This window comes from Megalops cyprinoides, chromosome 18, assembly GCF_013368585.1.
Source record: "Megalops cyprinoides isolate fMegCyp1 chromosome 18, fMegCyp1.pri, whole genome shotgun sequence".
In the NCBI taxonomy this organism is placed as follows: domain Eukaryota; kingdom Metazoa; phylum Chordata; class Actinopteri; order Elopiformes; family Megalopidae; genus Megalops; species Megalops cyprinoides.
In genome coordinates, this window is record NC_050600.1 from 12,904,309 (window position 1) to 12,917,652 (window position 13,344).

At 39.8% G+C, this 13,344-nt stretch overlaps 2 protein-coding genes across 3 annotated transcripts; one reads left to right on the top strand and one right to left on the bottom strand.

The window, feature by feature from the left end:
• Positions 1–505: 505 nt before the first annotated feature.
• LOC118793394 (N-acyl-aromatic-L-amino acid amidohydrolase (carboxylate-forming) B-like) lies at positions 506–7,668 on the top strand. Of its 2 annotated transcripts, none has more exons than XM_036551559.1 (7): positions 506–911; positions 3,304–3,527; positions 5,611–5,806; positions 6,154–6,247; positions 6,560–6,667; positions 6,848–6,960; positions 7,073–7,668. In XM_036551559.1, exons 2-7 carry the CDS (start codon positions 3,304–3,306, stop codon positions 7,268–7,270), a joined length of 933 nt encoding a protein of 310 aa, XP_036407452.1. In that variant the 5' UTR covers positions 506–911; the 3' UTR covers positions 7,271–7,668. The 2 variants fall into 2 exon arrangements, with proteins under 2 accessions (XP_036407452.1, XP_036407453.1); XM_036551560.1 differs by lacking the exon at positions 506–911 and adding an exon at positions 3,068–3,088.
• A 1,345-nt stretch (positions 7,669–9,013) lies between these two features.
• LOC118793374 (claudin domain-containing protein 1-like) lies at positions 9,014–11,521 on the bottom strand. The gene is made up of 5 exons (XM_036551533.1): positions 11,239–11,521; positions 10,266–10,934; positions 10,015–10,122; positions 9,615–9,752; positions 9,014–9,257 (listed from the first exon to the last, which is right to left on the bottom strand). The coding sequence occupies exons 2-5, from the start codon at positions 10,555–10,557 to the stop codon at positions 9,037–9,039; spliced, it is 759 nt and encodes a 252-aa protein (XP_036407426.1). The 5' UTR covers positions 10,558–10,934; positions 11,239–11,521; the 3' UTR covers positions 9,014–9,036.
• Positions 11,522–13,344: the final 1,823 nt, after the last annotated feature.

The following is a 13,344-nucleotide window of genomic DNA, read 5'->3' on the forward strand; positions in this document are numbered from 1 at the left end:
TGAGGACAAAATAATACATCACTCTGTAAAGTAATATTTTTTGTGTAGATTGTCTCATTCTATTTATTGACCTCTTTGTATTGTGTACTATTTGTATCTCACTGCATTGTATGTAAAAAATGCATTCAGTACCTGTCTGTTTTAGTCTGAAATCCCCTGGTATTTATCCACTTGTGTTAGTATTTCATCCAATGTATTCCTGTGTCCTGTAACATCTACCTCCATTGGTGTAACTTGTAGTTTTGGCTTCGCTGTAGTCGTGCCAATGGAGCAGATTTGTATTGAACCCGTTTTGAATGGCGGACTGGAACCTACTCTCCTATACATTAGACAGAGTGTGAGAGGCAGGAGGGGTAGTGGGCGGGCTGATAGGGCCTAACCGGCTGACTGGACAAGAGGCACAGTGTGAAAGCAAGGGTGGGGTTTACACACTGTGGTATAGAAGCTGTCTATCTGTATGACTCTGCACTGCCTCTGCAATGAGAGAGAGAGAGGGAGAGAGCGTTTATGTTACAGCATGCAAGCGCTGACAGACTGTAAATTATAGCCAGTGTGCGGGAGACGATATTTAACTGCTGAGTCATTGAATCCATATGAAAGAGGAATAGGGGGACGTACCGGAAACAGGGAGGGGATTGAGAGAGACTGAGAGGAAAAACTGGGAGGAGAGCAGTGCTCACAGAAAGAATTAAACTGGGATGTCATATCTGTTTTTCTATCTCATTTAACTACAATAACTTTCTCTTTGATTTTTGTGTGTGCATGCATACATACAAGGGCTTGGTAACTTGAAGACACTGCATGCATGTGTTTATTTTTGTTTTTGGTCAGAGTTCAAAGGTTAAAGGTTATCTTTGAAAACTGTAGCAGACAAGGGAGAGAGAAGCTGTTGCATTCACCTCAACAAAAAGGTAAGAATTCACCAGTAGGATACCTGCCATAATTCTAAAATGCTTGGGTGCCTGTGAAATGTTTCTGCAGTAGTGTTGGTATTTTGTTGGTATTGCATGTATGGTAGTAATGTTACCTTGTACTATCCTGTGGGGTGCACCAGTGCCTAAAGCAAATATTCTTTTTGACCTCCAGGAGAATTGTAAGTATAGAAAATATGTGTGTGTGTGTGTGTTTGTGTACATGTGAACATTTGCACTCTTTTGATATGGTTCAAAATGTTTGTAGGAACAGTTCAGTGTATAAAGTGTGTTTTACCCATTCCTAGTATAAAGTCAAGATGGTCAGACTTTATGCCATTTCTTGGTTTGTAGTTTTTGTCTTCATCTCATATTGTTGTCTTCTCTGTACCTGAGATTGCTCACAGGCCCCTAAACTAAGTTCACTTTAAAAAGTTTGGATCAGAGTTTGTTTGCAAGTTTTTGTCTATATTTTAGTGTGTTTGGTTTCACAGCATAAAAATTCTGTCTTCTTTGAATTGGTTTGCACATGGCGATGTGATACTGTGGAAGCTGTTGTGGGTAAATATTAATGAATACAAGAAGTTGTTAATAATTAGTCTGTCCAGACTATGGAAAATAAATGTTTTACAGGGTTCTGTGGTCAATGTAACTTGGCTGACAGATAAGGAATTACTAATTGGATAATTACTGACATGTTTTGTGGAATTTTAAAAAAAGTGAACTTTGAAATGGGAATGCTGTTTTATTTTCAAATTCACGTAATAATGGTAGAATCTTTGAGAAGACCCATTGGTATGAAGTAAAAAAAAAAATGTGCTTATCAATTTTAGTCTATCAGATACAAATACATAGATGTGAGATCTAACCACCTCCACTGCCATTATTGACATTGTGATTATTTTTGTTAATAATATAGTAGTATAAATAATAAGAAAATAAAAAGTAATGATGGTGTAAGTATTGAAAGCATTTTTCATGTTCTATTAATAATATATGCAGCTGGGTACCGTAGATCTTCCAAGTAGTTTGGGTGCAAAAGAAGTGAGCCACCTGGGATACACCTGGGAAGCTCTCTCTTTACAATGTTAAGGACTTAAAGACACATCACTCTACTGATGTATGTATGTTTTCTATGAAAATATTGATTTTGGATATTGTTTAAATGTTTTTGCCATCAGTTTGATCAATTGAGCAATCACAACTGATTGTGATACACTTGAGCGACTTTGACTTTTGCATAAGCACTGCATCACCTTGTTAATCAGAAAAGTTATTAGGCACAGGGGATGAGCTAATGGAGAAATGGAGAAAGGAACCAATGTACACCTGCTTATGAAAAGATCAAAGCCTTCATGGCATCTATGTTGTACCTGGCAAGTTATTACAGTCAAATATAGATGGCAATGAATGGATACGTAAGCTATTTTGGAAACAAAAGCTTTCTTATGAGATAACAGTGTAATAATCGTGATTTATGGGGCCCCTTTTGCAAGGGCCTCATTGAATGATTAGCTCAGATAAGGTGTGGTATCTCGATATGAGACTAGTGAACACATAAATGTTTATCCAGGTTTTACATGAAAATATTAAGAGAGCAGGGTGCAAATCATTAGTTGCTGCACTGTTTCCAATAGTGGGCACATAAACCACTATGATAGCTTTTAACAGTAACGGACAACTATATTTATCAGCATAATTCATCTATGTCATGTTCATTCAAAAAACAGTGCACCTACCACCAAACTATGAGAATTTTTTTCTCAGATAAGAGCTAAGTATTCTTGCTAAGCTTGTTTTGAAAAAAATAAAACAAAAAATAACATTTAAGGTTAAGGAATATGGTTTGTTTATGTTTTATAAGTAAGGGCAGAATGACTGGGTTCTTCTACATCTTAGGGATGCTGATCTAAGGTCATCTTGAGTATGACCAGCTGTAGGTTTTTCCATACAGCTACTGTATTTTTATGCACTATTCTGTAAATCCTATTCGATCAGCTGTTCTCTTTTCGAGCCTTAACAACAGCAGACTACTTCAGACCATTGGCCTTTACATTACTGTATTGTACAAGTGCTACCAGTATACTGAAATGACCGGTGACATTTACACTGTTTTCATTTTGTGCACAAGGATTTATTGTATGTGCCAGTAACACCCCTCCCAATCTTATTGTCTGGTAATGTATAATTTCTATTTATTCTCAATATATAGTCTATGTGTATATACTATACAGTCTATGTGTTCAGTTGTATTATAAATTGCAATATTATGATGTAATGTTTACTGTTAAAATTAAGTTAAAATTCTATGACATCATAGATGTCTTTATGTTCAATGTATATGAACATATATTGCTACACATTTTCCTTGTCCACCTCTGTCCTTTCACAGATGGAAGTGGTGTGTCTACCTGCTTTGTCCCGTGTGGCTGTGTGTGGTGGTACCCATGGCAACGAGCTGTCAGGCGTGTATCTCGTAAGGGAGCGGCTGAAGAAGAAGGAGGAGGTTGAAACTATTTCCGTGGTGACGGTGATGTCGAACCCACGTGCAGTGCAGCTGTGCAGGAGATACAGCGAGACGGACTTAAACCGCTGCTTCACCACAGCGACCCTCAGGTCAGCTGTAGTGTTGCTGAAAATGATGTTGTTGGATGTACGGTCCCGGTCAAAAGTTTGGACACACCTGGGAAACATGAATTCAAAGACATTTTGATCTAAAGACTTATGCTTAAATGCTCAAAATTTGTTTCTTAGAAAAATATAAACAGTGATATTGATTGCTTTGTATGAATTTCTTTACAAAAAGTTTTTTCAAAATATTTTTGGCTACTTTGAAGAATCTAAAATATAAGTTTTAATTTAACACTTTTTGGTCACTGCGTAATTCCATTTGTGTTATTTCATAGGTCTGTGTCTTTACTGTTATTTAAAAAAATGTAGAAAATAGTAAAAATAATAAATAAAAATAAAAAGTAAAACTTTTGACCGATACTGTAGTTTAAAGGAGTGTGACTGTTATGCAGGGAAACTACTGATGCTTCTGACTGTCACACAGTTTTGTTCAGTTAAAAGACAATTTGTGTGTGTGACATTTTCTTGTTTGTAAGACTGGGCTTAGAAATGCAAGGTGGAATTTTGATGTTATATAGAATATTGAATATTGATGCACTCATTTTTTCAATTTCTACAGAAACAGATGAAATGCCCCAGGTGCAGCTTTTGGATCAATTTTATTCTTTGTCTTACAGTGATAAAACGTTTCTACCTTTAGCACATGAACAACACAGCACTACCTATATGCTTACATAAACCTCCTTTAATATAACATGTCTATTATTTTTTTCTCATTTCAGACAATCTAGTTTCAGATTATCTGAAGATTTTTAGCTGTAGTTGTTTTGACGTTGAAATAATCTTTGAGATATATAACAATATAGCATTAGCAGTGGAGCATGTCTTTCGAACATTCCAACAAAGAAACAAGCATTGACATGGTTACGCTTGCATGGAAGGGAAGATGTAATCATAGCCACCTGTGTATGTGCAGGTGGCGTAATGTCCTCTAGTCTCTATCTGATGCATCTATCCCTCAGACTGTATCTCTCAGCTGTCTTCACTTCCTCCACAACCAGATCCACCAGCTGCCATGTATTTTCTCTCTGCTCAGAATTAATAGATGTTGGAAAGTCTCACTACACTGGAAATGTACTGTGTCTCACTAACTTCTTTGAAACAGCTATAACTGAAGTCCTCAACTGATTGGATTAGATTCTCATAATACTAAGTGATAAATTGGAGAGTGAAAACTTTTCAGTAAACAAGTACGATAAGGGTAGCCTTCCCAGGAGATGGCGTATGCCAAGACACCTCAGTCTGGAAAGGGTCACACTATTAATGTTGTGCCTCCCGCATTCCCAGTATGTGTTCCTTAAAGCGACCTGGAGGAGCTGTCACTGGTGCTCATGTGTTTGTACTGTGACTCACAATCATTTTCTTATTATGTGTAAGCAATGCCCAAGGTTGAGCCACTTTGACATAGGCGATTCAGGGCGAACTGAAATAGGGTGGCCCTTTCCAGATTGGAACTCCACTGTCTATCTCTTTGCTGAGCTGGCCACTGGAATGCAGTGTTATTTTCTCCAGGTAGAAAGCTGACTTAGTTCTGATCAAAGGTCAGTATACATTCCGTGTATTCTAACAGTGACCGCATTAAGATTAACCCAAATTAAAGAAAAATTAACCCAGGACCTGAGGCCAGTGACACGCTGTACTTTTGTCTTTAGCTGTCCTCCGTGGTAGATGTGAAGCCCACGCAGAAAGCTTTTACTAAATAGAAGCTTGTGTGTTCAGATCCTATCAATATTCTGCCATTCATTTTTAAACCATATTGCTTGGACCTAATTTCTAAATCATTTTTAACAGAACAAAACTTAAAATGTGACAATGCTTCCAAAATTCATAGACTCAATGTTATGTTTACAAATGACATTAATTTTATGATGCTTTTATTCCTCCAATGACATTACTGAAATTTCAGTAATATAATCATTTCCCTACTGGTGAACTTCCTTAGTGTCCTACAGGTGAACGTCCTTAGTGTCCTACAGGTGAACTTCCTTAGTGTCCTTCCTTAGGGTGATACGTCTCTCTTACTGTCACTTTCTCTTTCTTCCTCTCCATCTGTCCATCTCTCCCTTAGTTCCCCAATCTCAGATAAAACACCATATGAGATAGTGAGAGCTCAGGAGCTGAACACTCTCCTGGGGCCAAAAGGCAGTGATGAGGCAATGGACCTGATCTGTGATCTTCATAACACCACTGCTAACATGGGCCTGTGTCTCATCACTTACTCAGACCGTGACTGGATCTGTCTGCATATCTACAAGTACCTGCAGGTAAAAGCAAAAAATCCCGCTATTGGTTCTCTGGCAGAGTACATGAAAGTATATGAGAATGGCATTACTGAAATTTAAGTATTAATTTTGGCTGTGGACATACTCAAGTTTGTAGGGTTTAGGAGATCAGATGCACTGAGAGACAGCATGACTCCAAAATGATCACTTTGAAATCATAGCTTTTCTATGATCAATTTCTTAGGCATTACTGTGCGCTGCATCAAAACTACTATATTACATTATACAATTGAACCTTTATGAGTGTCTTTTAGAAATTTGCAGTTTAATTACATATGTATGTCATTATTTTTGGTACTGAAGAGGTCCATCTGTTGTTCTGTTATCAGAAGGAGATGCCATCTGTGCCAATAAGATATATCCATTTTGATATCTCGATTTCTGAGGCTTATTCTCTGGAATCTGTGGGCAAACATGGTTTTGGTGAGTCTAGGTGCATTTGCTTTTGTTATTAGTTCTACATTTTGCAGTAAAACTTTGACTTTAACCCTTTATTCAATCATGTCATCATCAGTAAAATCTGGCATTATCAAATACGTTAACCATATAATTTCTACTAAATAATGTTTACTAAATATGCCATTTTCATGTTTAAAGTGATAGGTCAGGATACAATTGCATATGATCTGATTCCAGCAAGAACATTTTTCTATCTTAAATCAATATAAGTAAATAAATATAACTGAATAAACAGCTTAATGGGATGTTAAAGACTTAAGCAATTTTTTCCCATAGCAATTGAGATTGGCCCCCAGCCACATGGTGTGGTCAGGGCTGACATATTCAACATGATGAAGGATGGAGTCCGACTGATGCTGGACTGGATTCAGCACTTCAACTCAGGTACCAGAACTATGTCACCAAATATGCCCTCTATTACCACCATTACTATACTAGAACTGTCCTGTAATTACCACTACAGCATTGCACCTAATGCCCTTCATCCAATAATACAACACCCATGTATTGATATTCATTCTCCCTGCATACGTCCAGGCGTAACTACTTTGTACTCTTTGACAGGGATCCAATTTGAGGGAGGCGTGGTGGACGTGTACACCATGGTGAAAAACATCGACTATCCCAGAGATCCTGAGACTCGCTCCATCACTGCAGCAATTCACCCGCAGTTACAGGTTCATTTCATCATTCCCCATTCTTCCATAAAATGGGATCTAAATGGGTCACCAGTAGTTAGACATGCTAACTTATGAAATCAAATCAGTCTTGTTTCTCTCCATCCCTCAGGACCGTGATTTCTGCCTCCTCCACACCGGTGATCCTCTGTTCTTAACATTCTCAGGAGAGACGGAGACATACAAAGGAGAAGAACCACTCTACCCCTTTTTTGTGAACGAGTGCGCATACTATGAAAAGGGCATCGCGCTTTCACTAGCCCGAAGGAAAAGAGTGGAAATTCCCTCCATACAAGTGAAAAGAGACTGAGGGAAAGACAGAAGGGTAAAGGAACTGAAGAGAGGTCCCTACAGTGATATAAAGGTGTGACTAACTGGACATTAAAATGTATTAGCACAGCACCAAGCTCAATACAGCTATGTACTATACATTTTTAATCATCTCAGGAATAGTATTATGCAAATATATAAAGAATAAATGTTAGCGTCTTGAAATAAAATTCAAATTTATTCAAAGTTTGTTTCAGGAAATCCTTCATTTGCCTTAACAAATACTTGCAGGGATGACCCAATTTGAAATATGCCACTTTAAATGTCAGACCGTATAAGTCTCCATCAGGGCCCAAAGAGACTGCCGTTTCCACCCCCCCATAACTGGTTATTGTATTCACTTGAAAGCAGACATCTCGCACAGGGAGTCAAAGTGAAACATTTGCACTTGCTTTATTCTAGTAGTAATTTTACAACCTCCCCCCCCCCCCCCCCCCCCAACACACACACAGCACACACAGACACGCACCCCAGAACATTGTAACAATGGTCATTCAATCTACACCATGAATGCCATTTTCCTTACACAAACTTATATTCCATATGTAGTGCTCAGTCATTTTTGTCCCACCCATTTTAGTTTTTCCAGTGGTTGGCTGTTTCCTGTTCAAGCCAGGAGTAAATCCAAAACACACAGGAGAGAGTACAGTAGCTTCTACACAGCTGCCTACAGTAGGTTAGAGGTTACAAGTTCATCTTATTGAACAGAAGTGCCTCAAGAGGACTGTTACTAAATCATATTGATGTAAACGTTTGTACCACACAGCAGTGAGTCATTGTTGTATTAAGTATATATATACCTCCTACCATGTGCAAGTTCTAAAAACATCTTTCTGGATGTCTTCTTACTAATGTACTGAATAAAATGTATTTACTTAAAAACTGCATTTTGTGTTTCTCCATATTCTGAATCTGAAGCTCTGTCATTATGACTGAAAGTCACATGGTACATTTTATTTCACCGGGTGGACCCTGAGAGGAGCTGGTAAGTGTAAATGGATAAACGGTGGCAGTAGTAACGGTCACTTACATTTATGTCAGGTTCATTCCTTTTAGACATTCAGTCTACTATAGTGCATAAAAATATTTCAGCTAAAATAAATTACAAACTGGTGCACGTTGACAAGTAACAGATTCAAAAACAAATGGTTTTGAAATACACAGTCAACTTCACATATGAAAATCAACTAATAAATAAAAGGATAACTTTTACAGTAGTAGAACTCAGGTTGGTGCTGTTACAACTGTAATAAGGTAAGGTACAACTGCTACTTCTAGGAACAATAAAAAATGTATAAAAATACAACCTTTGCATACAGACAGAAAAAATCCTATTTATGTTAATCAAGTCTAGAAAACACAAAATATTCAGAATGAAAACACAATGGTTTAAAACAAGGATAACAATAATAAAAGAGAACACCTGTTAAGAGCCTATATAACTAGAAAGACTGACAGATTTCTCTTTTCCAATCCTCAGAATGCATTCCATCCTTTCTTTTCCCTCCTTGTTTGTGTTTCAAATTTATATTTACATTGTCACGGAGAATTTTATGTCTGAATGCAGTGACAATTTAGGAAGCAGAAATTGGTATTTTTCAAATCAATTAATTCTTTTAATGTGCTCCACTCCCCCCAGCCCCCCCCCCCCCCCCCCCCCCCCCCACACACACACACACACACACACACACCGCTGAGGTTAGACGGAGAAGTTTGTGCTGTGTTAAAGAAGGAGTGCGAGTGTCTTTAGGCCACCCTGTAAGCTGTCATGCGGTAGTAGTTCTGGCGGTGGCTGCGTGCCGCCCACACCAGCAAGGCTGCAGCCATCATGTGCAGCGGGGAGGAGATTAGCGCCAAGTAGAGTGACCAGCCCAGGGAACCGTCAACTCCGTCAGGCAATACCGAGGCCCGGTGCAGGAGGTCCATGCCAGCTAGATAACAGCACACCGTTGCAAGGGTGCACAGGCCTATAAGCAAGGGGAAAAAGGGGTTAGTGTCAAACAGAAATCTGGCACGTGATCAGTATATCAGGGGGATATCTGGATAATGTGGACCAAGCAGGTAGCAATGTTCCTCTATATCTATATCTACATGGGCAGCAGTATAGCATAGTGGTAAGGAGCAGGACTCGCATCAAAAGGTTGCTGGTTAAATTTTCCACTGGGGCACTGCTGCTGTACCCTTAGGTAAAGTGCTTGACCCAGAATTGCCTCACTAAATATCCAGCTGTATGAATGGGTAATGTGAAAAACTGTAAACTGTAAGTCGCTCCGCATAAGCGCGTCTGCTAAACATCAAATGCCAATAATGATAAGCTCTCTCACCAGCCAGCAGGTGAAGCACTCCGATACCCAGTGTGGGGCTGAAACTGCGACACAGACAGGCACAGAGTCCAATCATTCCTCCAAGCAGCACCAGACCTAGAGATACCAGCGGAAGCAGGAACTGACACCTCCACAGGTCTGCAGAGAGAGAGAGAGAGAGAGCGAGAGAGGGAAGAGTGGCTGTCAGCGAAAATAGAGGTCATTTTTAAACTGAGGCTCGGTAGGTAAGTCTATACAGAAAAACGTGACTACTGCAGTGAGACAACACTGACTACACAGGCAATGATCAGAGAAGGAGGCACAGAAAACATTAAACCATAACTCTGGCTTGAAGTAAATGATTGTATTAGTGGCACTGATGGCCCATTTGATGGGAGTAAATGATTTATCTCAGACTCACAGGTGCGCAGAAGGTCCTCTCCACTGTTGTGATTGCCTGGTTCTTTATATTTGGGGATCAACTGTTGATGCAATGTGAAACTCACACACTCAGTCACCATTTTCGGATCTAAGAGAGAAAGAGAGAATGCAGGAGTTTCCACAGGCTGGGTGATCAGGCCGTTTACAAACACCTCAAAGAAATTCAGTTTTCATCACAAGGACAACTGCAGATTAATTACTTTGTGTGCATGTAGTTCTATTGGGTCGTACCGGGCTCTTTGTACCAGTGTGAATGGGTCGGCACCAGCACACAGCGCCACCACAGCCCCACAGTCCCGTTGAGGCGGAAGAGCGTGTCAGTGTAGGTCTTCTCATCAAACTCTCCTTCCATGAACTCCTCCTGCAAACTGCGCAGCTCTGAAGCATTTCCCTCGCTGGCAGCCGGGGGGCTGCTGTACTGGTACCAGTGCTGCGTCCCCACTGCCACAGACAGGTAGACTGTTGCCAGCAGGCTCAGGACTGACCCAATCACCAGCGCGGTGGCATATCGGTTGTCCACCATCGCGAAAGCACAGGGAGCGTGTGGAGCAGGTATGAAAGTGCGGGAGAGTAACAAATATCTCGACTTGTGTGTCTCTGTAGTTATGTGTCGTCAGTCCTGTAAATTAGTAAAACAGACAAATTTGCTGTGCTGTACAGCTGTACAGTGGACTGAGACAGAAACAGGACGCAAATGCAGTTTGGTTATGGAGCTTGGTAGCTATATTCCAGGCATATCAAATGTTCCACTAAATCGCATATGATGAGATCAACGCTTGTCCACAGCCCCGCAAGGATCCGTCTGTGTCCCTCCTGATGTTGCTGCTCCGTCTGTCATCATATTTCTGTCACCGAAGTCTTCAACTCCGTCGGCCTCGTAATTGTCGTGAATTTCTTCACCTATCACGTGGCATCAGAAAAAAATGGAAACAGGAGGAAAGAATAATTTCAAAATCGCGCCGCACTCGGTTAATCACAGCACAACTCTACGAATCAATGCAAAGGCACATACACGACAGACGATGGTTAGCGGAGTAACTAACGTTAGCCAAGTTATCCACTAGCTAAGTTAACAATCGACAATGAGCTTTGCTAAAATCTTTCCGTTGTGCCAACATTAGCAATGTAGAACAAATTCCTGAATAAGTTCTTTGATTTTTTCACTTCACGTGCATTTACGTACACATTAAAGGGAACCACTTACCCAGCACTTCAAGCTATTGTTTGTAGTAACCTTATCATTTTAAATCTCCCAGTTTTCCTTTTCCGGTGTAGCGCAGCATTAGGTCAATGGCGTACCAATCTGTGTGAACTGCGCATGTGTGTTATCTCTGTCCAAACCTGGCGATATCCCTTGTGGTGCGTGGCTATCAGCGCCTGTGAAAGGAAGGTCCGTATCCGTGGATTCACTGAATCCGATTCAGTAAGGTTTGCATCACACACGTTTTGTTTAATTCGTGCTAAAGGTGCAACACGTAGTCCCCCACGCAGTCGGGGTGAATAGCTAAAGGTGCGGTAATCTTGTTTTTGTATCACGCAGTATCTATCAGTAATTTCATTATGACGGTTATCTAATCTAGTTGGCAGTCACATCATTTTCATTTGCGAGCTAGGTCGCTGTATGTATCAGTTGATTTGTACAGACCCATACAGGGTGACCCCATTTTTAAGACCAGAACAGAAAACAGGTCGAGCATGTTCAGTCTCACATCCCTTTAAAACGCTACCAGCGGCATACGTCGTAATCGATGGCAATTTTAAGATTATAGCCCATAGTCTTGCACAACTAAGCATACAATGCAGTAGTCTACAAATAGACAGCATTTCATCGAAGTGATGACAAAGTTTTATCCATTTGATTGTAAATAAAGTTAATGGATTATTTATAACTGTAGTGAAAATCTTGACGTGTTGAAAAGCGGGACATTTGAGCATTTTCAAGGTATTTGTCGAGACACCGGAACACTCATAACTGGATCAATCTCGGTTAGACTGGGATGTCAGGTCACCGTGAGTAATCACGTGTTGAGGGGTGTGCCTTCAACCCCATCACCCCATGAAGGACGCCCCCCAAAAACCATGAAAACAAATGAAAGAAAACCTGAATTAGCAATCATGTTTATAGTCTCCCATTTGAGAAGCAGCCCAGAAATGTCTTTCTTTCATGCAATGCACTTCTACCGCACAATATGATTGTTAGATTACAGATTTCTCTGTGCACGTGAGGCTATAAATCTTAATTTATACAGGCGATTACTTGGTTGTTTAAGGGTTTTGCTGCAACATAGTTCAAATGGGTGATGAGTCATAGAAATAACTGTAAAGCAAACTAATTCATAGTAATCATTGGAATAATTTAAAAATAAAGATATTTAAATGCTTGCACATACTTTGCCACTAGGTGTCAAACTGGGATTACGCTTTCAAACAGCAGGTCTTCAGATTCTGCGGACTCAATCGCGAGGAATCTCCGGTAGTTGCAGACAGTCGTCTGCACCTTTTGTTATGTTCTCAGACTCACACCCACGCAGTTTCATGCACCTAACTCATGTCTGGGGACACTGTAAGATAAGTGAGGTAAGGGTACATACTGGGTTGAATGGGTGACAGAAATGACCCATATGACTGATTTATTCATTTCAGCCAACATGAATATAAGGGAAATTAAAACAAATCACTTTAAATCAACATGCATTACGTTACATTCAGTTAGCTTACGCTGTTATCTAAAGCGACTTCCAGCACAACAGAACATAAGTGTATCCATTGATAAGAGTTGAAATGATACTTGATTTTTATACATATACAAAAAGACGCATTCCAAAAATATAAAACATTATGTAAGCTACATTATTTGCTCTTATTGTGATTAAGTTTCCGCACCTGAATTATTAGGTTTCATACATCACAAGATTTTGTGTGTGTTCCAATGATCTTTGTATAAAAATGACAAATATGGAAAAAAAAAACCCTCGAAAACAGAGGAGAGGGAAGGACACCGAGAAGGGGACTGGAGTGTGGGAGGAGGTGGAGTGTTCTAAATATTCAGAATGCTCAATCACATCCTACGTCAAAATATGACGGACATACCTGTCTTTTTTTTTTTGTTGGTGTGTGTGTGTGTGTGGGGGGGGGGGGTGATCACGCAGTGACAGTGTGATATGCATGTGAAAGGAGTGTGTGTGTGTGTGTGTGTGTGTGTGTGTGATTATGATTTTTAAGAAGTCAGAAGGCAAACCCAATCATTGATCCATACTGTATTAAACTACATTTGGAACATTAAAACATTCACATCAATCTGAATAAGAAT